Source organism: Chrysemys picta, chromosome 2, assembly GCF_011386835.1.
Source record: "Chrysemys picta bellii isolate R12L10 chromosome 2, ASM1138683v2, whole genome shotgun sequence".
In the NCBI taxonomy this organism is placed as follows: domain Eukaryota; kingdom Metazoa; phylum Chordata; order Testudines; family Emydidae; genus Chrysemys; species Chrysemys picta.
Window position 1 is genome coordinate 227,144,882 of NC_088792.1, and position 27,444 is coordinate 227,172,325.

Genomic DNA, 27,444 nt, shown 5'->3' on the forward strand with positions numbered 1-27,444 from the left:
TCCAGTCTGATCCACACTTTTCAGAACTGCTCTTCACCAGATACTTTGGTGCAGGCTTACTACAAGGAGAAAGACACTTCTCCAACTGCCACTCATCAGTAAGACATCAGCAGTACTGAGGGCGCTGACATTAGAGACCAACCATACCTTTCTATCAGAAGCATCTGACATTGAGGAAAGTATCAGAGGGGTAGCCGTGTTAGTCTGAATCTGTAAAAAGCAACAGAGGGTCCTGTGGCACCTTTAAGACTAACAGAAGAATTGGGAGCATAAGCTTTCGTGGGTAAGAACCTCACTTCTTCAGATGCAAGAAATGAGGTTCTTACCCACGAAAGCTTATGCTTCCAATACTTGTTAGTCTTAAAGGTGCCCCAGGACCCTCTGTTGACATTGAGGAAAGATTATCATTACCCCCACCAAGGAAGGTTAGCCTGGATGCAGAATCTAGAACCTCTTGTATTCTTTCGCCGCACCCTCCCTGGGATTGCTGGGTACCACATGCTTGGGGATCACCACAACCCATGATGGATCCTTCCCACTGGCCATACTGGTATGGTCCCATAGAGTGTCACATCCCTCTTCTTCCAGAGACCAGCTAGAGCTCCCTCTGGAACCCGTGGAGGAGCGGGGGGAAGAACCAGATCTAACAGCACTTCCAGTTCAGTTGGGTATAACATCCTTCCTCCCCTGAAGTGGATGCTTCAGCATCTTCTACGCATGCACTGACTGCAAACAGATCCAGAAGCTATTAAGAAGTGTTGCTAAGGAGCTCCAGATCCCTCTGGAGGAAGTCCAGAAGTCATCCCATGAATACCTGGATATTCTGCAAAGTGCAGGGCTGAGTATAGTGGTGCTCACAGTAAACAAAGTGATCCAGGAGCTGGCTAAAGTGATGAGGCATACTCCAGCAACATGTGCACCGACATCTAAAAGGACAGAGAAAAGATACTTTGTCCCAGGTAAGGGAGCTGAGTTCCTGTTTGTTCATCACATGCCAAATTCCCTGGTGGTGCAAGCCACACTGGAAAGGAGTAGTCAACAGCAAAGCAGATTTTCTCCTTCGGATAGGGAAGTGAAATGCCTGAGCCTTCTGGGGAGGAAGATATTTGATCAATTCCGAATAGCTAACTATCAAACCCTACTTGATATGTATGACTTTTTGTCAAATATTCCAAGTTTGCAAAATTTAGAGACAAGCTCCCCGAAGAGGACCGTGTAATCCCAGGCCCTTATTCAAGTAGGTAGACTTGCAGCTAGATCATCCCTCCCCAGGGATAGGGTCCAGTTACTGAACATTCTGATCAATCAGCTCCAGAAGAGTCCACAAACATTGGTTTGGCCATGCCTCATCCTCCTGGGTCATATGGCATCTTTTACATATGTAAGCCCATTTGCAAGACTCCGACTTTGCTGCCTTCAAGCCTGGCTTCATAGTTTACATACCAGGCAGGCATAGTTTGGACAGGTTAGTTAGGAACCCTCACAGAGTATGAAACTCTAGCTTGGTTACAGGACGAAACAGGAGTGTGGGAATTCGTTCAGTCCGCTACCATCACAGATGCCTCTCTGATAGTGGGAAGCTCATGTAAACAAATACATAGCCCAGGCTATATGGAACTGCCTGCGAGTCAAGGATGGATATAAATTTCCTGGAACTGAGAGCAGAATATCAAACCATTTATCCACTCAGTGTATTCAGATGATGTTGGACAATATGATAGTATTCTGCATCAACAAGCAAGGGGGAAGCAAGATGTACACCCCTTTGTGTAAAGGTGCCCCATGTTAAATTGATCTATTCATTGTCAAATTATACTATCGGTGGTACACCTCCCTGGAATCCACAACACATTGGCAGACTCCCTCAGCCATCACTTCTTGACAGCAATATCCGAGGGGTAGCTGTGTTAGTCTGTATCCACAAAAATGAGGAGTCTGGTGGCCCCTTAAAGGCTAACAGATTTATTTAGGCATAAGCTTTCATGGGTAAAAAACCCACTTCTTCAGATGCATGGAGTTAAAATGACAGATACAGGCATAAATATATATTGACACATGAAGAGAAGGGAGTAACCTTACAAGTGGAGAACCAATGTTGAAGGCCAATTTAGTCAGGGTGGATGGGGTCCATTCCCAATAATTGAGGAGGAGGTGTCAATATCAAGAGAGGGAAAATTGCTTTTGTAGTGAGCCAGCCACTCCCAGTCCCTATTCAAGCCCAAATTGATAGTGTAAACTAAGTTTGCAAATGAATTGTAGTTCTACAGTTTCTCTTTGAAGTCTGTTTTTGAAGTTTTTTTGTTGAAGAATGGCTACTTTTAAATCTGTTAATGAGTGTCCAGGGAGATTGAAGTGTTCTCCTACTGGCTTTTGTATGTTACCATTCCTGATGTCTGATTTGTGTCCATTTATCCTTTTATGTAGAGACTGTCTGGTTTGGGCAACGTACATGGCAGAGGGGCATTGCTGGCACATGATGGCATATATCACATTAGCAGATGTGCAGGTGAATGAGCCCCTGATGGTGTGGCTGTGGTTGGGTCCTATGATGGTGTCGCTAGAGTAGATATCGGGGCAGAGAAGACAACGGAGTTTGTTACAGGGATTGGTTCCTGGGTTAGTGTTTCTGTAGTGTGGTATGTAGTTGCTGGTGAGTATTTGCTTCAGGTTGGGGAGCTGTCTGTAAGCGGGGATTGGCCTGCCTCCCAAGGCCTGTGAGAGCGGGGGATCATTTTCCAGGATAGGTTGTAGATTGTTGATGTGCTGGAGAGGTTTTAGCTGGGGGCTGTACTTGATGGCCAGTGGTGCTCTGTTTTCCTTGTTGGGCCTGTCCTGTAATAGATGACATATGGGTACCCATATCTCTGTCAGTCTGTTTCCTCACTTCCTCGGGTGGGAATTGTAGTTTTAAGGAGGACACAAATGGGAGATTCAGAACTCAGTGGTGAGACCCATTCCAATGATGGGGATCCCTGTGTCTGGACCTGTTTGCATTGCAGGACAAGAAGAAATGCACAAGGTAATTTTTCAGGGAGGTACAGGGCCAGAACTCCAGAGGAGTTGCCCTTCTAATCCCATGATCTGAAAGTCTGGTGTACGCTTTCCCCGCATCCCAATCTTACCTTGAGTTCTCAGAAAGATACAATAGGCTATTGTTACTCCTGCAGGAATTCTGTGCCACTGTGCAGTGCAGAATTTTGCAGAAATTAACGTGCATGCAGAATTTCCTTTCCCCACTGAAGTGGGCTGCAGTGCTGCTAGCTGCCACTAAGGGCCAATGGAATTGGCAGAGCCCAGTTTGCATATGGAAGACACTGCGGTGGGAGGGAGAGGGAGCTAGAAGGTTCCTGGCAGCTGCAGTTCCCAGCATGCTCTGAGGGAAGGAGAGCGTGATACATAGGAAACTCCGTGCAAGCCTGGAACTGAGCATCAGGCTGTTTCTCCCTCTGGATCCCTGGGCTCTAGGAGGAGAGGGGGATAGGTGTCTGGGTAAGGGGAGGGGGCCCGCAGCTAGGCTCGGGGGGGGAGAGGGTGTGGGTATCTGGACTGGCGGGGCCACTGTGGCTTGGCTTTAGTACCTGGAGGGAGTTTAGGTGTTTTGGGTGGGGGGGGGCCCTGCAGGTTGGCTCGGGGGGGGGGGGGGGGCGAAGAGGTTGCGGGTCTCTGCCCGCCCCTTCCCCCCGGCTAGGCTCTGGGGCGGAAGGGGACAGAGAAACAGGAACTGGGTTGTCATAGGGGTTTCTTTAACGCTCTACTCCTGGGGGTAATTTTGTGTCTGTATTGTTACAGACTTACTTGCTGACAGGTATTTTGAAATAAATTATGAAAATAATTGAAACTGGTGTAATTATGTAGTGTTACTTTGACAGATTTTGCAGAATTTTTAATTTTTGGCAAAAAATGCCCAGGAGTACACTGTAGTGGATCATCCTCATTGTTCCCAGATGTCCACAACGATTTTGTTTCCCGATTCTTCAACTGTCGTCCTGTCCACAAATTAGCATTCACTCCTTCCCAGACCTCCTGGCACAGGTCAAGGGCAGGATCAAGTGTCTGAATTCAGTCACTTCACCTTGCAGTATGGCATTCGGAAGGGTGTTGAACCTGGATCAGAAATGTTCAGTAGCTGCTAAAACTATTCTTAGCAATAGTAGAAAAGAATTCATCAGAAAGTGTTTCTTAGCTAAATGAAAAAGATTCTGTACTTGAACTCTACTTTACCATATATCTGTAGAGGAAATGACATCTCTACCATTTTGGACTACCTACTTGCCTTGAAATCCTCAGGTCTTTCTTCTTAGCTCGCTTCAGGTTCATCTAGCAGCCATCAGCACCTGCTGCCCTCTGACAGCAACTCTCTTCACGCATCCAGTGACTAGGGGGCTTCTGAATGGTTCACTCTAACCTACCCCCATCTTAGGATCTCATCTTGATGCTTGAGTACTCCTTCCTAGGAAGGCACTCATTTCCCATTTTGTATGTGTGCAATTGATCCTTCCTAAGTAGAGTACTTTGCATTTGTCCTTATTGAATTTAATCCTATTTACTTCAGACCATTTCTCCAGTTTGTCCAGATGATTGGGAATTTTAATCCTATCCTCCAAAGCATTTGCAATTCCTCTCAGGTTGGTGGTATCTGCAAACTTTATAAGTGTAGTTCTATGCCATTATCTAAATAACTGATGAAGGTATTGAACTGAACTGGACCCAGAATTGATCCCTGGAGGACTCCACTCGATATGCCCTTCTAGCTTGACTGTGAACCACTGATAACTACTCTCTGGAAACTGTTTTCCAACCAGTTCTGCACCCATCTTATAGTAGCTCCATCTAGGTTGTAATTCCTTAGTTTTTTTATGAGAAGGTCATGCAAAACCATGTCAAAAGCCTTACTAAAGTCAAGATATACCACATCTACCACTTCCCCCCGTATCAACAAGGCTTGTTACCCCTTTAAAGAAAGCTGTTAGGTTGGTTTGACATGATTTGTTCTTGACAAATCCATGCTGACTGTTACTTATCACCTTATTATCTTCTAGGTGTCTGAAAATAGATTGCTTAATTATTTGCTCCATTATCTTTCTGGATACTGAAGTTAAACTGACTGGTCTGTAATTCCTCATGTTGTCCTTATTCCACTTTTTATAGATTGGCACTATATTTGCCCTTTTCCAGTCCTCTGCAATCTCACCTGTCTTCCATGGCTTTTCAGAGATAATCACTAATGGCTCAGATATCTCCTTGGTCAGCGTCTTGAGTATTCTACGATATATTTCATCAGGCCCTGGTGACTTGAAAACATCTAACTTGTCTAAGTAATTTTTAACTTCTTTTAGCTTCTGATCCACTTCATTTTCACTGGCATTCATTAAGGGCATGTCTACACTTGCCATTTAAAATGGAAAAAGTCCCTTTTTTGAGCAAAAACCATGGGAGCATCTACACTTGCCAATGACTTTTTGCGGTGAAACTCAGAAGTTTCACTGTAAAAAGAGAACCACCTCCACGAGAGGCATACAGCTCTTACCGTTTATGCTTTTGTGGTGATGTGCAAGTGAAGACACAGTTCTTCCTATTTACAGAGCTTTTAGCTTCCACAGAATATCCCACAGTGCCTCGGTGACAGCTCTGGTGCTCTGACTCCAGGTAAACAGACATCCAGCCCTCCCCCTGTAAAGCCCCGGGAACTTTGAAACTCCCCTTCCAGTTTTCTTGGCAGGTTCTCACTTATCTGGCCAGGCCACAATACCTGCTCCACGGAGCAAACAATCCCCTGCTTGGAGTAATGCTGACCTACTGGAGCTGATCAGTGTCTGGGGAGAGGAGGTTGTGCTGGGACACAGGATGCCCTGCGATTGCACCCCCCTGCCTCCCCCCCCCCCCCCCCGCAAGACCTATTGTCAAAATGGAGAGAGCTGCATTGTGGGGTAGCTGCCTCCGTGCACTGCTCTCATCGGAGATGGAAGTGCTGCAAATGTAAACAATCTCTGATGCCTGTGGAAGTAAGTGAGTACACAAACCAGCACTTTGCTTTCACCGGTTCACTATCACCGTTGAAATTGACAGCGCAAACACTCTGCAAGTGTAGACGTAGCTGTAGATATCAAATTGCTACTAGGTGAAAACTGAAACAGTCATTTAGCACATCTGCCATTTCCACATTTTCTGTTAACTCCCCACCCCTCCATTAAGTAAAGGACCTGCCTTGTCCTTGGTCTTCCTCTAGCTTCTAATGTATTTGTAGAATGTTTTCTTGTTGCCCATTGTCTTTCGCTAGTTTCATGTCACTTTGTGCCTTGGCCTTTCTGATTTTATCCCATCATACCTCTCGTTTATAGTCCTCATTTGTAATTTGAGCTAGTTTCCACTTATTGTAGGATTCTTCATTGAGTTTCAGATTATTGAAGATCTCCTGGTTAAGCCAGAGAGGAAATATGGCAAAAGACCAATCTTTCCTATGCAGTGGGATAGCTTGCTCTTGTGCCCTTAATGTCTCTCTGAAAAACTGCCAACTGTTTTTAGTTGTGTTTTCCCCTTAGACTTGCTTCCCAAGGGATCTTACCTACCAACTCTGTGCATTTGTTCAAGTCTGCCTTCTTAAAATACATTATCTTCATTGTGCTGTTTCCCTCCTATCATTCATTAGAATCATGAACTCATCATTTCATGATCACTTTCACCTAAGCTGCCTTCCACTTTCAAATTTTCAACCAATTCTTCCCTATTTGTCAAAATGAAATCATAAGTAGTGCTTGTCAGTCACTCACAATGGAATGCACTTGAAGAAGAAAGAAGGAGGTTACTGTGATGCAATCTAGTAAGGGTCACTGTCTGCCCTGGAATGGTGCCTTAAATGCTATATTGCTGTGGTTCACAATCCTGACACCAACAGCCAGCATACAAGCATGTGGGTCACATCCTGGTTTCTGCCATCCAGTAACACTGTCCCAGTTCCAAGTTTTCGTGTAGTATCCAGCCTTCTCACTGAGCACTTACAAAACTGTTGCCTGCTTCTTTAAAGAGACAGTACCCAGCAGCTTATTACCTTAAGTGGGGTTAACAAACACTATTTTAATCAAAGCACTGAACTGGCTTATAGTAAAAGTCAAAGAAGTTTATTAAACAAAGTCATAGGTTTAAGTGATACTGAGTATAAGGAATAAAGATGATAAAGGGTTACAAGCAAACAAAAGTAAAAATAAGCTTTTAAGACTAAAAGCTGATTTAACAAACTGGACTTTCTTTTTCAAAGAAGTTTCTCACCAAGTCTCTCTTCCAGCATGGCTGACTAGACTCTCTGGCCAGGTCCCTTCATAGAGCTCAAAGTGTTTGGTTCCTTTGTCTCCTCTGATAAAGAAGGATGCCAAAATGGCTTTTTCTCTCTGCTTTTATCTTCTCAGAGTTCATTGACCTTGCTTCAAGAGGCAGGAAGGCTTTCTGGGGATGCAATCTCCATTCCCCACAGAAATTAAGTGGTCCCCCGCTTATGGCTTTGTTTACCTTTCATGTAAATGTGCATTTCTTTCTTTGGTCACACCTTGTTTAATTTACATTGGAGACATCCACACAGAGGAATGTCGTTCTGCCTACTTGAAACAGGTGTGGCTTAAGCACTGCTTGCCAGATACTTTTAAAGAACATATTTCCAGCACATATCTGTAAAGATCTTTGTGGGTTTACTATACATAAATCATGAAGAATATTAATGATCAGTGAGTTTAGTTTTTCAGTGATATTTCATGTCACCTTTGGTTATATATCATGGCAAGTGTGCTAACTGGCATTGGGGGTGTTCTGAGGCTCACAGTTACTTACTTTCTTTAACCTTTGAGATGTGTGGTTCCTATCCGTATTCTGTTACCTACTTTGCTTTATCTCTGCTTTGGCTCTTAACTGTGATTTGCAGTAGAGAAGGAGCTGGAGAAGCCCACCCTTTATGCCCCTGGTTCGGAGAACAAGGGGACAGTGTGCAGGTCCATGCCAACAGACCTTATTAGCAAGAATCTTCCAGTCTTAAATGCATGGAGCATATACATACCTATAGTGGATTACAGATAGGGTCCACAAATCTTGAAGAATTCTATTTATGGAAGGTAGGTAACTTCTCCATCTATGTATGAGTAACCTGAATTTATAGATGGCATAGCCTGGGACAAAGATACAGCATATTTATTCTTTTCAGAGGCTGTGGGGCAAAGTTGGTCTACTGGTTTTTGCTGTGCTACAACTTCTCCTAAATCAAAGAGAATTTTGAGGGAATAAAAGAGAGAGAGAGAGAGAGAGATATCAATCACATCCAGGTTTGAGCTCCTTGTATAGAATATCTGAAGTCAAAAAACCAAGGTGGTACACATGCAGTGTTCTAGAATGCTGCTGGGTTTTGGCCAAACCAAAAACAAAGTAGGTTCTGTTAAATGGATGGGAAATGGTGTTTTATCTTAGGAAAAAAACAAATGGTTTATAACTCAATCTAATCTGAATTGATTTTCATGAAGACAGCAAAAGGCACTTTCCTGACCTAGCCCTTTGTCAAATTTCAAAATCTTGCTGAAAACCATGAAAATACTAGAGTTGTTAAAAAAAAAAAAAAAGGGGGGGGGTGTAAGAATTTGATATAATAGAAGTGTTGGGCAACCTTAAATAGGGGGTCACTCCTGTTCCTACTATAAAAATTTGTGTGCGTGCACATGAATAAAAGCTAAGGGTTCTAAAACAATGCCCCATCTGTAAAGAGTGTTATGTCAATTATCTCTTCAGCTACATAACACTGGTGTTACTATATTTTTAGTTGGTAAATGACCCTCCCTTTTTTTGACCCTTTAAACGTTGGTAGAATGTTTAATTGCTTCAATAGCTTCAGTTTCATGTGTAGCTCCTACTGGAATGAGCCTTAAGGACATAATTATCCTCTTTAAATCTTAAACTGTCTTTGCCTAACCTCTAGTAAAGTTTCATGAGTTGAGGGTAATTAAACTCTGCTGTCAGTAAAGTTAAGTATTTGATTCATTTTGAGAGAAGGGGGAAATTAATACATTGTTTCCCTGTTCCTTGGCTACTGTAACAGTGCTATATGCTTACAGCTCTGGGGGGAAGGGTTTTGCTCTTTGTTCATACAGTGGTTGGTAGGTATGCTTTGTGACAAACTTCATGAAACCTTCTTTGTAGACTGAGCACACTCTATTTTCCTTGGCCCAGTAAACTGGATCCACATTTGTTACTGCACCAGTAGGTTAACGTATTATTCCTGTGCAGACTTTCTCAAAACCAATCAATTTAGTCAGTCAAAGAACTTAACTCTTAGGATGAAAAGCTAGCAGTTACCTCCATAGCATGTGATGGCGTGTTCGTCTCCCTTGATTCTTACTGGTATTGGGAGCCTCTTCTAATATTAACACTAAAATGTGAAATCAGATAAGCTGAATCTTAACTCAAAATCCTAGTATAAATAATTATTCATTCCATAATATCATTAATACAAATTTTACAATATTCTAAGAATTTTTTGAAACTGTTTTGTAGACATCGCCTTTATTCTAGTGTCTTAAGATGTGAGCTTTTACAGCATCTTTTATCTAAGAGGTTCATTTTGTAAACAGTGAATTAATCTTCATAATGCACTGGTCAGGTTGGTGGTATTCCTGTTTTTACAGGTGGGGAAATAGCTGTGCAAAAAAGACGACTTGCCCAAATTGTCAGTCTATGGCAGAATTGGCAATAGAACCCAAATCTTCTGGCCTACCAGTTCTGAGCTTTTAACCACTAGATGATGCTTTCATTAGTGAGCTAGGCCCAAGTATATACTATTCTTTCTGAATTAGAAGTTCACTAAACAAGCAGCAATGGCATGTCTTCTGAATTTATAATTTCATATGTAGCTATTAATTAAACTGTTTTGTCCCTAACTGTTTGTAGGGGGTTGGGAGAAAAGACAGAAGATTAGTATATTAAGGGATTCCTAATTTTCAGTCTGTATTAGGTTAATTTTGTTTCTCAATTTCATCTCGAAGTGGGAAGATAAATGGACCTTACTAGTTTATCCTTTGGGATCAACATTAGTGGCTTGTCTGCTCTGTGTATTGATATTTGGAGTACTGCTCTGCACTAAGCCTGGTGATGTTTGATATGCTACTGTAATTAAGATGTGGGTAGGAGAAGCGAACTTTACTGTAGACGAGAACCTAAATGAACAAGGGCAATTCTAAAACACTTAAGTGATCTGAAGTGTTGCTTGATTTAAAAAAAAAAATTCTTGGGGTATTTATTAATTAATTACTGCTATAAAAGTGAACATAGTAAGTCAAGACTGCTAGTTCTTAAGAAGAAAACCAACCAAGGCCTGATGGTCTGACTACAATGTCATGTCAAGATTATGAATGTGATGCTGAAACTGCCTCCTTCCAACTTAGGCTATACGTTACAGACTGGAACTTCAGTACCTAACTTGAAAGAACATATTTTTATGTTGGGGGAAGAGGTAGGAGGGTAGCAAGAAGAATATAATTCTCATCCTTCCAAAAGAACTTTCTTGTTTCTAGACATAGCTGTGAAAGGGTTCTGATTTTTGCTATAGCTACTATGTTCAGTTTTATACTGAGATAAATCTTTTGCAACTAAGATAGAAGCACACAATTTATTATTTATGGGAATTATATAGCAAAACAACTTACAGTAGTTCTGAACACTTGCATTAAGGTGAATAGGTGTGATTTTTTTCCCTTGTAATATCAGCCTAACTATTGTGTTGAATTTCCCACAAACCTGTCTACTTCAAATTCTTCAGTTTTATGTAACATTCCTTCAAAATATTTGTCTGGAGTAATCTCAGTTTGTTATGAGAATTCACCCAGGCAACTTCCATTAGGTTAGCAAACGTTGCATAGCCAGCACCTGTTGTAAATAAAGTTGAGAGTAAACCTTCTGTTTGTGTACTGCTGGAATAACCAGGGGGATTTTCTAGTGTTAGGCTCCTTTTTGATCTTGTGTTGGAGAAACTGGAAAGTCCAGCTTACACTATAAGAAAATGGATAACCAAAATCATTTAAAAACAGACCATTGGCTCAGATCATACTTCAAAGACATGAGATGAAAAGTAATGGTGAGTTGCGTGTATGTCAGGCTTCCTTTAGTGTGTCCATCCTTGTCCCCCACCTTTTGCTTAATCTGTTTGAGTTCTTTGGGCACAAGTATGGAAAGTGCAGGGTGGGAATTTCATTAGTATGTTTCTTGCCTCTTGGACCATAGATAACTGAAGTACAACCTTTTCCATTGTACAGTAAATTGGTGTCAGGAACTTTCATAGAGGTGACTATGGGTTGGATAAAGTGGAATCCATTTGAAATAGTACTCTGCTAGCAGGCTGGTGAAGATGTTGAGCTGGGGTCATTACTGTGATGAATTCTATGCCCAGTTTGTCCCATCATGTGTTGATGGCAGTACAACTAAAGCTGGTAAAATCTGTTAACTTGGGAGGTTTTGACTACTCTATTCATAGGAAAAACGTGTCAAGTTAGTTTGCTAGATTTGTAATGTGTAGAATTCACCCTAAATTCTTTAGCAGTGATCTTGCACTGCTATCTTAAGTAAGGAGTCCTCAACACTTTCATACTGTGGATCAGTTCATAACAGAGCTGTTGTTTTGTGGACCATCCCACATCCCATGTATAAAATGGCTGTGGCAACTACTGCAATTGCTTATGTGAAAAAGCAGCTTGGAAAGTAGGTATATATTCAGCTGTCTTTAGTGTCTGTTCTTGCTCTTCATGTCAATTTCTCCTCCTATCAGTTCTAATTCTTTCAGTGGCAAGCAAGGAGAGTCAATACAATGTGACTAGTCAACTCTCCATAGCCACCACCAAGTGCTCAGTGCTTCACAGACCACAATTTAGGAATTGTAACTCCCAGTGCTCCCTGCAAGTATCAAAGCAAATGTTGCTACTTCCAACAACTGCAAAATGTATCCACGTGCTTCCTTGTTTATGGATCATTTGCAAACCCAATTAATTTCCTTGAATTCTTTCCACTGGCTGTCAACACTGTAATGGGGGGAATTATCAGCTTGTGGTGGTGGTGACACACACTATTTTAAATGGGCTGTGACCCACCTAAACCATGATTGGGTTAGATCTTCAGCTCAGCTAAATAGTGGGTGAATGTGCTCTTGCAATGATGCCCCAAGAATATAGAACTGGGGTCTATTGGAGGACACAGTTAACTTGAAAATAATTGGTCTGAAAATTGTGTACCAGTTATAAAACACCTAAGATTACTTTAAGTTAGCAAAAATAATTTTGTTTTTCAGTTTAATTTGGGCATCTTGACAGAACTTTGTGTATAGCTAGTTTTACTACTTCCCATTTTATATTCATTCAGTTTCTCCTTTTCAGAATAGACCCTTATAAGCAGTCATAGGGGATCAAAAATTGTTTTAAAAATAAAATGGTATTTAAAGGACCCTTCAACAAAAAATGTGAGTATTTTCCTGGGAAAAATGACTAATAACTGTTGTCATATGCTGTGGTGTTGTAGCTGTGTTGGTCCCAGGATACGAGAGAGACAAAGTGGGGTGAGGTAATATCTTTTATTGGACCAACTTTGTTGGTGAGAGAGACAAGCTTTCAAGCTACACAGAGAGCTTCAGGTCTGGGAAAGGTACTCAGAATGTCACCGCAAAATACAAGATTGAATAGATAGTTTAGGGGACCATTCAAGGTAATTAGGGGACCATTCAAGGTGAAGTGGCCTGTTACCACTATTTCTTTTTCAAAAGCTGTTAATGAGACATGGCAATGTGTCCCCAGATTTACAAAATTAATTTACAGATTTACAAGATTAATTATTACCCTACCCATTTGTAAAATAGTTTATAATACGTTAGCCTTCTCTACAGTATTTAAAGAAAACGTGGAAACTTTTCAGAATTGTTCTTCTCAAAAAGTTTTAACTGTTTTGGCTTTTCCTTACATTGTAAAAGGGACCTCTGAAAAGATTAGTTTGTAGCAAATCAAATCAGCTGTCACCCTGGATCCTGAAATATTAACTATGGCAAGTATTTGAGGTCTTACTAATCTTGTACCTTTGTAAGTGAATGGCACTGAATAATGCTATTTTGCCTGAACACTTATGTACTATTAGATCTACTCCTGCCCCAAAAGATCTTGCAGTTAAATTTAGGAGCAGAAGAGCATGGGATGAGAATGAGGAAGGATTATTTGAAGAGAGAGGTTGCACAGAGGGATTTAAAGAAGAAAGAATAGTCTTGATGGATGACAGTGAGTCTGTACCCATATTCTAGCACTGGTGCATCTGTACTAGTAGTTGATTAAGACTTTATGACGATGGTTGTGTCTGTGCTGAAATCAAGGGTGTGATTGCAGCTCATGTAGACATTCTCATAGTATGTTTAATCTAACTATAGATTATGGGTGTGCATACTGCAGCTCCAAGCACACCTTCAATTGCAGGATTGACAAACGCATAGCAGTGAGCCCTGTCTTCTGATTCTTCCAACTTTGCATCTGGACTATTGCTATTACTATTTTTGCTAGTGTTGACTAGGCCTGAGCATGTTCCAGATGTAGGGAGCAGCATGAAAGAAGGCCCGAAACCAAAAGTGGTATAAAGGCAAAGGAATCAGGAGGGTGAAAGTTTTAGGAACAGCATATGGAGTGAGAGGGGCAGTAAAAGAAAATGAGCATAGATATTTAGGGAAAAAGTCCTGTAGGGCCTAGTACAGGTAAGTAAAGATTAGGAGCATGAATTTAATTCAGTAAAAGATCGGAAGCTAATGAAGGGATTCAAAGTGATGGGAATGGGGCATATATTGCATGCGAAGACTTCATCTCCCTGATAACCTTGCCATCGAGCTTGAACCTACTAATGACTAACCTCCATGGTTAGGGCCCTACCAAATTCATGGTCCATTTTGGTCAATTTCAGAGTCAGAGGATTTTTAAAATAGTCATGTCATGATTTCAGATACTTACAACATTGTGAAATTTCAGATTTAACTGTAGGGGTCCTGATGCAAAAGGGGGGGGGGACGCAAAGATATTTTAGGGGGGGATCATAGTATTACCACCCTTGCTTCTGCCTTCAGACCTGGGTGGATGGGGAGCAGCAGCTGCTGGCTGGGTGCTCAGCTGTTAAAGGCAGCGCTGCCGCCAGCAGCAGTGCAGAAGTAAGGGTGGCATAGTATGGTATTGCCACCCTTACTTCTGTGCTGCTGCCTTCAGAGCTGGGCCCTCAGCCTGCAGCCATCCAGCTTTGAAGGCAGAAGCACAGAAGTAAGGGTGGCATGGTATGTGTTGTCACCCTTTCTTCTGCACTGCTGCTGGTGGGTGCTGCCTTCAGAGCTGAACGCCTGGCCAGCACCGCCACTCACCAGTCACCCAGGTCTGAAGGCAGTGCAGAAGTAAGGCTGCCAGTACTGCAACCACCTATAATAACCTGGTGACCCCCTTTTGGGTCGGGACCCCCAGTTTGAGAATCACTGGTCTCCCCCATGAAATTTGTATAGTATATGATAAAAGTACACAAGACCAGATTTCACAGAGGAGACCGGATTTCACAGTCCGTGATGCATTTTTCACGTCCGCTAATTTGGTAGGGTCCTGGCCTTATACAGAACTCTATTTTCCCAATGTGTTGCTGCTATCTCCTGTTGTCTAACCTCTTGCCCCTACTGCCACCTCTTTAAAAAGAGGTCTGAGTTCAGTCACTCGATGCTGTCTGCACCTTTCTGAAGAGAATCAGCTTATCTGTTAGATGGAGGAGATAAAACTTACCAGAATTATACTTGTTATTGAGGAAAAGTATTCAGCAATGATTTGCTTAAACTGAAAAGTTTGGATCTGTATCATATTGTCCCATAATTTGGGAATGGTGTTGGGAGCAGTTCAGATTTTGGAGTCAGGAAACTAACTGGACATTTCTTCTCAAGTTATACGCCATGATTAACAGATGAGATTCCAAAAAGTGTAAGTAAAATGCGGTTCCCTAGATGTGCTTCATAGTCTGAAGGGGCTCCTGGAGTCTAGAAGAGCGTCTGATGCAAATTAAAATGGGGTTTCTCAGCTGTCAGAGTAAATAGGGACTTTTTTAATGCTGGTGTTTATATCTGACAAAGTTAGCTGAGTCATGTCACATACTCTGCTGCTCTTACTCTAGAGCTGAAAAGCTCAATATCTCAAGAGGCTCCTCTGCCAGGGAACTGACACTCATCTGCTATCATTACTTAAGTATAGTTCACGTTGTTTCAATCCTTGTTCAAGCAACAGAAAGATTGTCTCCTCCTTAATTCCCCACCATTTCCTCCCCCCTTCGCTCACACTAACCCTCATTGGATTAATTCTGTATCCTGTCCATCCTGCCACTTTACATAACAGGCCTCATTTGAGCCATCCATCTTTTCTGAGCAGTAGAAAATGAGTTTGGATCTAAATGTGTAAACATCCATGGAGCACAAGCTTCTTTACTTTTAATTTATTAAATCTTTTGAACATCAAATGTTTGTTTGCAAATTAAAAAATAACTAATGTGAACTCCAGGGGTGAGATTGTACAGATCTGAAGAATTTTCTCAAATAAATGCCATATTTATGTGAAATTTGTTCAAATATGGCTGGGCTTTAATTTTTTGAGAACATTTTGCTATCAAAGGCAATTTTTTGAGTGTCAAGTTATTGTTTAAAAGTTGCGTTTTTAAAATCTTGGAAGATTTGGGAATCTCCACATTTACTCTAATAAACAAGATTTTAGCAATGTCCTGCATGGTCATATTGAATGTTAATGACATTGATTAACTGTCAAGCAGTGGGAATTGATGAGAAAATGTCCATAGTAAAATTAAATGGCATTACTGAAGACAGTACTGCTGGTTAGGGAGGTGACTAGACCCAGTAGTCTGTTGTAGGAGTATTAATGTGAGCTCCAGGTTTTTTTCACATGATTAAAACGGGCCATCTGTTCTTTGTTAAATGTTTACAAAAACAGCTTTTCTCTAAAAGATTTAAGGAGATGTGGGTCTAGTAAACACTGCAATATTTCTGAGCACCTTTTTCACCTTATTTCAAATAGTACCAAAAATAATTCTGCCTGCATATCAAACAGGATTAATACCTATTTGTATTTAATCTTTACTGGTTTCTTTCCTGTGGAAGATTAAATTCTGTACCAAGATGCTAAATTATGGCCTCATTTATTACTAAAAGTAGTGTGTGTGTGGGGGGGGAGGGAGAAATGATTTGTGTTCTGAAGTGTACAGGTAAGTTTTCAATCTTTTTGTAAAAGTATGTAGTACATACAGTTTTTTGTAATTTTTTATAAATGGAAAACAGGGTTCTGTTATTGGAAATGGTGACCCTGTAACTGTAGTTAATCCAATGTAGATTTAAAGATGAAGAACTATTTGAAATAAGTCCCTATGATAGGTTTAAGCCAATATTTACTGGTAATAACCTGTCCTACCTTCCTTCCCTTCTCAACCCTGTTTAAAAAATAAAAATAAAAAATAATTCAGACAACTGTTCTAGGGTGGAGAAATGTCTCCTTCAAGCTGCCTCTGATCTCTCGGCCTTGTCCCAGATTTGTGCTGCTCCTACACAGTTTCACACTAGGGAGCAATGTGGGGCTGTCAGTCGGGGATATAAAGTTTGATGCAAAAATATTAACCCAAAATGCACAGAAAATTAGACTTAATAACACCCATTTTTGAAAAGTATAATGCTAAAAATTAAGATCATATTGATATAATAAAATTTTAAACTAAGACATTTGCAAAGTAAAATGAGACAGAAGTAATATGAAATGAAAACTAATTAGAGCAGACGTAGGCTGTTTCACTAATGTATGCTTTTGAGGTATGTGAATGAAAATTTCTAGCAATATAGAAGTATTTAAATGTATAAGGTATTTATTTTGTTGAATTTGGATGCCGATTTTTAATTCTCAATAACCTAGTATTGTGAATAGGAGTTGGTATAACTTTTTTAGATTTTTGGGTTTCCAATTTCATACATAATTTGTGCATGTAATATATAAATTAAATATTTTAAAGCACCACCTGAGTGAATGTTACATATATGCTTTTTTTGAGGTAGTGAGTGGGACTGAAAGAACATGAAAGTCTACTGGTTGACATCTTACAAAACTTAATTCACTAGTTTTGAGAAGTTCTTAAAGGAATCAGATGGGGGAACAATAAAACATTTTAATGTAAGGTCTTGACATGAGGCAGAAAAGTTAAAATTGTGACAGCAATATCAGTCATTTTTTACACCATTGTGCATGGGAAAAGGTGGAGAGAATGTGAGCCTCAACTTCAAATATCCTGATTTTTACTGGTCTGTTCTAAATCTTGCCATTTCTAGATAGTTTTTTAATCTTTTGAAAAAAAGTCATTCAGGAGATGGAGAGGTGAGGTAACGCAGGGATATTTTTGGATTGCACAAAAAAAGTAATGAAAGTGTGTGCATGCGTGCATGTGTGCATACAAAAATAAAATAACATTAATTTTGAAATCAGTGGATCAATCCTGTGAACTTTGCTTCACAGGCACACTTTGAAAATTGGCTAAAATTTAAACATCCTCAGTCTTGTGCCTCATTGAGCAGATACATTGAAAAGACTTTATTGAAACTGTTAATGTTAGTGGCTTGTCTGGCTGCTGGGCATTTTTTTTTTTAAATCCTTGTGAATCATTTTTAAAAGAAACACTAAATTGGCCCCAACATTAGATCTTTTAAACAAGCTTTTGCAAAACTTAAGATCAATATTAATGTCTGTTTTTAAAATTCCAACACAGATAGCATTTTTAAACAAATATTTCCCCTCAGCATTGGAACCAAAACCTGAAGCTCTGAATATCTACCAATGAAATTGATTTCATAGAGTTTAATTGTCCAGACTAAGAGCAGTGCTAAAAGCAATCAAGTGGAGTAAAAATAAGCAAGGATACTTCAAGGATTTGGACAATTGTGGTACTATCCAGACAACTAAATCTATCATCTAAAGTGTGATTTAAAAGAAAAAGTCTTTGTGACGATATCCAAAGGCAGCAACCTGGAGGAAAGCCTTGGAGGAGCCTTCACCACCCTAGTCTCCTGGGAAAATGGAAAGTAATGGGATTCCTAGCAGATTGCAAAGTAAATGAACAATGGAAGGAAAATTTGAACTACTCATATACCTTACAGGGTTCTAAATTCACTGTATCATTCAGGAAAAGGATCTGAGTGCCATTGTGGGCAGCTGAGTGAAAACCTGGCTCAATGTGCAGTTGCAGTTAAACAAGGTTTTAGGATGGGTATATAATGGAGAGTAATACAGGGACTATTGCAATACTTTTGTGTAAGTTGATGGGGTGTAGCCTAACCTCGAATGATGTGTGCAGAAATGGTTGCTTATCTTCCCCCCCCCCCCCCCCCCCAAAAAGGGGGCAAAATTAGAAGGTTCAAAGATTGATAAGAGTGGGGTTATTCCTTTGTAAAACACTTTGAGAGCTATGGATGAAGAGCACTATATAAGACCTTGGTATTTTTATTATTATTCAGAAAGGAGATGAATAAGATGAAATGATAAAAGTACATAAAATAATGAATGGTATTAGAAAGTAGATCAAGAGCTTCTGTTTTTTGTCTCATAACACAAGTACAAGGGGACAGTCAATTAAATTAAAAGGTGACAAATTCAAAACTGATAAAAGGAAATATGTGAAAAAAATATGTAATTAAACTGGAAATCATTGCGACATGGTGATACTGAGGCCAGAAATTTTGCAGAGTTTAAAAAAAAGAGATTGGACGCTTGTGTGGGTAATAACTTATAATAGCTATTTGTATGGATAATAGTTATCACTAATGTGAACAGAGATTTTTGGAAGAGATATTAAACTTCATGCTTCAGGGTGGAAGCCAATCTCTCGCAGGGATTTAGGAGGAGACCTAATGTGCAGGCACATCTGCCTAATTTCAGGTTGTTTGCACCTTCCTCTGAAGTATCTGTTTCTACAGTCAGATACAGGACTATATGGACCACATGAATGATCTGGTAATTCCCACGTGGCATCCTGGACTATGTTTAGAGATGCCATGTTTTATATTGGCCTCTATCAGTAAGGTGTCTGATAAATTTGAAACAACCCGCCCTGCCGTTTTCTCTTAATCTTGGAAGAATGAGTTTAGTTTTTATCCACCATTCCTTTCGCCTGCTGTAGCAGAAAATCCCCTTCCTCATCACTATTACAATAGTACCTAGAGGTCTGAACTGAGAGCTGGGGCTCCATTACAGCAAACACTTGAGACATTCCCTACACCAAAGAACTTAGTCTAATAGATGAAGATGAAGTGAATTGCCCACGGTCACACAGCAAGTCATTGTCGCAGCCAGAACCTTGGTCTTCTGTCTCCCAATCCAATTTCCCCTCTCCAACCCTCTCCTCAGTTCTCTGCCATGAATAGTTCCATTGCCTATGGGGTGGTGTCTAAGGCTTTCCCAAGCACCAGTAAAGTAAAAGTGATATTTGTGGTAATTTCATTGCAGCTACTTTGGAAAGTTGTGATCTGCAGCAGAGGCACTAGTTGCCTCTCTGCAGATTAGGGTTTTTATCCATATTAAGAATTTTCAACACTTTTGCCATTGTTTGGTCTAGCACTGGTGCAGCTCCATTGATGGAAGTTATTGTACACTGTGTATGTGTTCTTATTGCTGAATATCTACAATGGGAGGGAAAATACCTCCCCCAGTCTATGCTAATGTTTCTATGGCTACAACCACTGGTGAACTTTAATGCAGTGCTAGGCCATTAATAGGATAAATGCTGAATATTCTCAGTGTACATATAGTTGCTAGGACAGAACTACTTGGATTTACATTCAGCAGCTTATTCTAACAGCCATGAGGAATTAAAACCCTGAAATAAAAAAAACTTGGATGACCAAATAAAACGTGTCTATATTAGGAAAATTTGGCATGCTATCCATAATTTGGATTCCTCACAAAACTGTAACATACCATAGGTCCACATATACATTTGTTACATATTAGGTCCTGATGGGTAATAAACATAACGTGTTTGTGTGTCTGTCTCTCCAGTGTACGTGTATACACATACACACACACGCACGCACACACACACGCACGACAGTTCACACCTTTACCAGAACTTAAGTGGCAGACCAGGGTTGGAATTGCAGTCAGACAGTTGCAACTCTGAAACACGCCCAACATCTCAAAAATAAAAAAAAAAAATAAAAAAAAAATAGTGACATTACATAGTTACACAAGGCTACTTGTCCCCCAGAAGAAATAACCACCTCTCTGCTTCCTGTCCCATACTTTTCCCTGGCTCAGTGATCCCTGTCTTCCAAAAGGCTGGGCCTCAGGAAAAGCCTGGTGTAGGGCCCTCTTTCATCTGCATTGATAGTGTGATGCCATGGCATGACGTAACTCCTTGTCTTCACAGCATTTGTGTGGATAGTTGTGTAGGGCAGAACTATCTAAAGCACTGAGTGGAACAAAACAAAAACAAGAATAGATGCAAACAGACATTCTATACTTGCTCCAGAGTGTTATGCCAGGAACTGTGGGACACGTACAGAGGTGGGCAAACTACAGCCCAGGGGCCGCATCTGGCCCTCCAGACATTTTAATCTGGCCCTCGAGCTCCTGCCGGGGAGTGGGGTCAAGGGCTTGCCCCACTCCACGTGGCTCCCAGAAGCAGCAGCATGTCACCTCTTCAGCTCCTATGCGTAGGGGCAGCCAGGAGGCTCTGCACACTATCCCTGCCCCAAGTGCTGCCCCTGCAGTTCCCATTGGCCAGGAACCAAAACGTTTGTCCACCCCTGGACACGTACAACATACAGGCAGTGCTTTCGAGGAGTGCTGTGTGAGAACATGGTACACTGGGCATACTCAAAACAGCATGGATGTTTTTGTATTAGTCCTCCTTTGTGCCCCATCTGCAGAGGATGAGAGTCCATTACAACCCCACCCTAGAGAACAATGGCTCTTTAGCATATACTGTAAAAGATCATGCTCTTAGCTCTGGAGGTCCTCAGTTCAATCCTTGGGATGTTGATCAAAATGTTGATGTCATGCATGCACCAGTGTAAATGGCACTGATGCAGTTCTCTTGTGTAAATGCACCCTATGATTGTGTCCTATTAATTTTCCAGTTCTGTGTATAGAAGCCAAAGTTAATACTTGTTTTCAGATGACAAAAGACCCATATAAGTAACTCACCTGTCCCAGATTACTCGTACAAAATAGCTGTTACCAGAATATGGGAAAGTCTTATATAAATAACCTTTATTTCATAGATGGTCAACTTTAGGATAGCGGAGGGCCATAAACTCCACTAAAAACCCCTTTGTCAGGCCATACAGAAAACAACCTCCCTCCCCCCAAAAATTAAAGGTGGAGCCAAGTTTCTAAGGTACACAGTCTTTTAGTAATATTGCTACTGCCTCATCAGCACAGATTACCTCTGTCCCATGCCTCCCAGCTCGTTACTGCCTACCCATTGATGATTTGGGAGCTGAAAGCCAATGAGGTTTCAGCCGGGGCCTTCACTCCCCACCCTCCACCAAGCATAGGAAGTAACCAGAGATAGGTGGCATGGGACGGAGTTGGAGCCTATGTTGAGGGGAGCAGAGTGGAGGTAGAGATTGGTGTCAGCAGGACCTCAGGTGCCAAGTTGTAATGGCACTCAAATTTGGCCTGGCTGCCCCTCCATCATGCCACCATGGAAGGGGCTCTGCTATTACGCCACCCAGCTTATGCCGCTGCCAGCCCCCCCAACGCCCCAACCCCCAAGACTATATTCACCAGCCTCACGTGGGCGGCTAAATAAATCAAGCTGGTTGGCGGGATGAGGCCAATGTCTGCCTTATTTTTTTTTCATTTTTAAGTCTAAATGAATTTTATTTGGTGTATGAAATTTTGTTTGTGGATTTATACCTTTTATACAGAGTTTTTTAGGCATGAAGAATTTTATACTTGCAATATTCAGTACTTTATAGCTGTTCTGCCACAACCTTAACAGCAGCATAGCAGTGCTTATAATTATTGTACAATATTTGTTTGAAATGTTACCAATTAACTTCACCTTCTGTTTTCTCTTGTCTCCCTCCATGACCTCTCAGTCCTAAAATAGAGAGCTCTAAGTAAACAATTTTATGGACCACAAATGTGTGTTTTTTATTATGCTATACTAATTTAATGCCTATTTGTATTTCTTAGCATTCTCCATCGGAGCCCTTTGTAGAGAAACCAGTGCCGGATATGACTCAGGTTAGTGGACTGAATACCCAGCTAGTGAAAAATGATGATTACCTGCCATCGATTGAACAGCAGCCTCAGCAAAAGAAGAAGAAAAAGAAAAACAATCACATTCTGGCAGAGGGTCCCAGTAAAGGTTTTGGTAAGGAAGATTTTCCTGGTTGTCTTGACAGCCAGGATCAAACCAGGAACTCATTGGATTGCTCCCAAGAAGAAAAAAAGAAAAAGAAAAAGCCCAAGTCAAAAAAGGAGCCGAAGGATCCTAAAGAACCCAAGGAAAAGAAGGAGCCTAAGGAACCTAAGCCTCCCAAAACCCCCAAGCCTCCCAAAGAGCCAAAGGAAAAGAAAGCAAAAAATACCACACCAAAACCCAAGACTAGTAAAAAGACAAGGTAGGTCAGGAAATATCTCTTTGGGTATGTGATGAGTTGGCATTCAAAACAAAAATAATGTATTGTGTGTATTCGTGGAATTTAAAACAAAAATCATACAAAAAGAATGGGGGGAAAACATTTTGTTGGCTAGGGATTATACCAATTTTAACTATTTTGCCTTTTTTTAAAGGGGGGAGGGGCAAAAAACCCACACAGCCGTAAGTGAAATAATTATGCTGATACAAAAATTGTAGCCTCTCTAACCCTGTTTCCTAGTAATTGGAACAGGAGAATTATCTCCACTTGGCATCGTGATTCTTTTTAGGGTCAGGGTTAAAATCCTCGTAGGCAATATAAGAGAGATCAAATCGCAGTACTGTACACAGTCATTCCAAAGCAAACCATCCCCCCGTTTCCTCCCCCGCCCCCCATCCCCCCAACTATCATGAGTACAAATGTTCACTGAGAAAACTGAGAGGGGGAAAAAGACATTAAAACTGATTTTTTCATTTGTATCTAAAATTCCTTACAACTGTTCTGAACCCGTTCCAAACATCTGAATCTGTTTTTTCAAGATGTGGCTAATGTTAGAAAATATATAACTTCCAGATGGAAGCACAGCCAGACCTGGTTAATCCAAATCAGTTTGCAGAATCCATTTGTATTAAGATTAAAAACATTTTGATTAACAAATCTGATTTGCATGTATTCTGCAAGGCTGGTTACTGTTTAATTCTTTCTGATACAGATATATGGATGAATGAAGCTCAGATAGTATGGACTTCTAGTAAGAATGAAAGGTTTTTTTGGGTGGATAGGAAAACTAGTGTTTTATTGAAGAATCTGTATAAGTTGGCAGGGTGAAATGTACTGTAAAAGCTTTATTAGCTTTCCAGTACAGTTGAACCTACTTATAATTTACAAAATTTTATATATAATGTTCCAGACTGCTGAAACGAATTGATGGGTTTATACGTACAGTAGTTTAATTTTCAGTTACATGTTACTGAATCTAGGTAGTGGACTGAACAGCTTTCCCACTGTATCCTTTTGAAACTAGAGGACTGTATCATCTAAATGAAAAGATTAATTGTTTGCACGGGGACAGGATATTCATAGTTTTGGGGTTTTGTGAGGGTTTTTTTTTTTTAAAGGCCACAAAGAGAGAGGACTATTATGATTATCTAATTCAACCTCTCCCCATAACATAGGTCTCACCCAGCCATTTCTACATCAAGAAGTGAAAGGCATGAGATTTATTTGAAAAACGCTTCTCACTGCAAACTTTTTCAACTAGGTGCTATGAATATAGTTTCTACAGACAGTCTTTCAGAATTTAATAACTCTTAACAAACCAAGGTTAGAAAGAATTTGGTTCCAAAATATATGTCGTTTCCTATGAATTGGGATTGACATCAGGCCTCAACATTTGAGATGACACATAACCCAGGCTGATAAGTCTGTGCAGGTCACCCCAAGTGAAGTCATGGGACTGCACCTTGGGGGCAGGGGAGTAGACTCTCCTTTCAGGGAACAGAGCTGCTCTGTTGCATGCCTGTGGGGGTGGGAGACTTTATTCTCTTTTCTCCTCCCTTTGCAGTACCCCTTGCAATTGGAAGGGTGAATTTTGTAATACTTCTCATAGCTGCAAAGTGCTGTTCTTCCCACTCAGTGGGAAAAATATACCTGGGAGCATGAACAACACTTGCAGCCTCTTACCCCAATAAGCAGGACTGTTCAAGAAAAGTACTTGCCCAGTCAGTCACAGCCTTGATTCATCATTGCCAAATGTACTTTTCAAGTCCAGATTCGCCTCAGTCTGTCTGCTTTGATAGCTTCAGTATCTGGGAGGTAAACCTTGTCAAAGAACCTGCTGACTGGGGGGCGGGGTTAACATATTCATAAGGAATATGACTTCTGTGAAAGATATTTGCCTGCTTTTGCCATGCAAAGACTGGGAAATCTGTCCAGTAACATTGATAATTGAATCAAAGTTTTAAGCGAATCAACAGGATAAACCAATAATCTGTTGAGCCACAGTGTTTCAAATGGACAGAGGAATCTTAAGTGATGTATCTTGATCTTGCTATAGTGCTACTCCACTAGGAATGATATAACATCACAATAGCAGAGATGACTAAAATGGATGCACCTAAATGTAAATTCTGAGTGGCAAAGGATAATTACATAAATCGAATATGTGGTGCTGAAGGTGGTCGGGTGTTTTGGTTATGTTAGTGCTTGTTATACTGCCATAGTAGCTTGCTTCTAGGCATTGGATTACAGTAGTGGCAATTTTGCATTTTGAAAGCTCTGTGATACTTGTTACTTTCAACCTCAAATAAACTAACTTGAGTTTATGTAAAAAGCCATTTTCTTAGGGGTTCGGATAAGTGTTTGGTTCTGAATTTTCTCTCATTTCAATCAGAAGGGTCTCTCTCTACATACAAAATGAGGCATTTCCATTCATCAAATTCGGTTGGAAAAAGGTAGCCCCTTTACTGGATTGTTCAAAAAGTATCGCTACATAGATAGTACATAGGCAGAGACAGAAACTACCACTGAAGTGAAAGGATGAAAAAATGAATTGAATTCAATTATAAAATGGGCAAAATACACTAAAGTAGCAGATTATTCTAATCAATATGCATACTTTTATTAAAACAGCACATCAGAGTTAACTAGCCATATAATCCTCTTATTGACCATGAAAGTATAGAAAAATCTTGGAATCTCCCCTCCTCCTTTCTTTGGAGTAAGCCTTGAAGAAATGTGTAAGCTTCCTGGTTGTGATACATCATAATCACATGATGAACAAACAGATGAATAACAGAAGAAGTTGACTTTTGTAGTGCTCATGTGAAATACATTTCCACTGGCATCCCAGAAATCTAGGAAACTTCAAAAGTGAACTTCACTGTACAGTTGGTACTTTTGGAAAGCAAGTCCATGGACTAGGATGGCATGGTTTAACTTCCTGTGGCTGCTAGCCTGGCCCTAAAAGCAATAGTAAAAGGATACACAGAAATGGCAGCTGGAAGAAATGAAGGGGGGGGGGAGAACCCCCTTCCCCCTAAAAAGAAACCAGTTTACGATCACTGTAGCCATATAATAGTTTTTGAGAGATTTGCAAAATTTTGAGCCCTGAGTACAGATAAAAGATAGTATCCGAAAACATTCTTTCAGTATATTGACTACATGTGTGCCAAAGATTATGTGGGTCACTAAAGTCTGCCAGTTTTCCTTTTCAGTCTGGTAGCCCAGGTTACTAAAAGAAATTTGTTCATCCCTACTGCCATTTTTTCTATTTGTTATTTCAACTGAGTATAAAACATCTGAAAAGCTTTTGGTTTTTCGAAAAGCTTTTAGAAAATGTTTCACTACATCCCAGGCTGTACAGAAATTTTGTCAGTGCCAGCATTTGAGGGAGAGGGAGTAGTAAGTTTTGTCTGTCTCTGTGTCTACAGGAAAACTTCCATTAGTTTTGAGGAAGATGGGGAAATGGGAAATGTACACTTCTGAAATGCCCAGAATCTGCTCCTCAAGTCCATGCAGATCTCCTTAAAGCAGTCACTTAAGGTGCAGTCTACATTATGTATGAGAGTCAGATGACTTGGTTATTACATGGTGGTTCGTGACCCAGTTACAGCGTTGTTAACGCTTCTAGTGTGGGAACTTGAACCTACACCCAAAGCTTTAGCCCAGTTATGGGACATATTAGGCCTATTCATAACCAATATCTTGAGCCGGGCACGAGATAACCATGTTGTAACAAAGTGGCTCTTTATATTTGTATTGCAAAACAGCCCTGTGCAAGGGACACAATTAAGTTTGGGAGGATTTGTGTTTTAAAGCCTTCTCTATACCTATTATCAAGAGGGCTAAACCTAAGCAAAAAGCCATAACAAAGATAGAATCTAGGGCAGCATCCCGCTTGTGAATAAAAGGAACCATTGGCTTTTTCACCCTCAGAGCTCTTGGACCCTGCTGGGGGGACTCTTGTCTTTTGTATCACCTTGACTAATGAGGGTTTACTAAATTCTGAATTATTATGTATATCTAGCTTATTGCCTTCTGGGATGAAGCTCCTCTCTCCTTCCTGCAGCCCAAAGCTACTGGAATGGGGTGTTGGTAATGCAACATTCTCACCTATAGAGGATGGAAACAGACTTCCATCTCCACCAGAAATGGGAGAGAGGATCATTCATCCCTGCAGGACACCCTGATTCCTCTTCTGCTTGTAGTACATAAGCAGAGCACCAGTCACAAGACTCATCCGCTTTCCTTGAGTGCATGCCTGCAGTACTTCGGGTTGGCATGCCACTCCCCTATTCTGTTGTCAGGTGGACTGGGGAGCAGAACTCAACTGTGGGGCAGGGTTGTTTGCTAAATTCGTTTTCCAGGGCAAGTGGTTGCATGTTAATTTTTTCAGGTTTTCCTTTTATAGCAGGGTTCATTTTAGAAATTTGTCTGTGGGCTAGTGTCCTACAAATGAAAAAAAGAAAGGGATCAGAATTTTAACCATATGATTTATTTATTTGGATTTTTAGACAACAATAAGAATACCCATCCAATGTTTTGGTCAACCTTGACACTCTTTTACATTACACTAATGAATAAACAGACCAGTTAGTAATCCCCGATCAGATTAAATAAACCAACAGTAGTACATTTATAACAAGAACTAGTTGACCTCCCTGCTCAGTCCTTTGGAGCCTGCCACACTGTGTTTTGATACTTTCAAATTGCATGATTCAGCAATCCCAGTTTGTGATGCATTGACCTGGCTCTTCTGGTGG

General features: G+C 40.7%; 1 protein-coding gene across 9 annotated transcripts in view; it reads left to right on the plus strand.

Moving 5' to 3' along the window:
• CHD7 (chromodomain helicase DNA binding protein 7) overlaps window positions 1-27,444 on the plus strand; it is a 180,990-nt gene that overhangs the window by 89,674 nt on the left and 63,872 nt on the right. For all 9 annotated transcript variants that reach the window (XM_042845678.2, XM_042845700.2, XM_008173459.4 and 6 more), the window contains one exon: window positions 22,233-22,663. In XM_042845678.2, coding sequence (XP_042701612.2) covers window positions 22,233-22,663 — 431 coding nt within the window. The remainder of the gene's footprint in view (window positions 1-22,232; window positions 22,664-27,444) is intronic.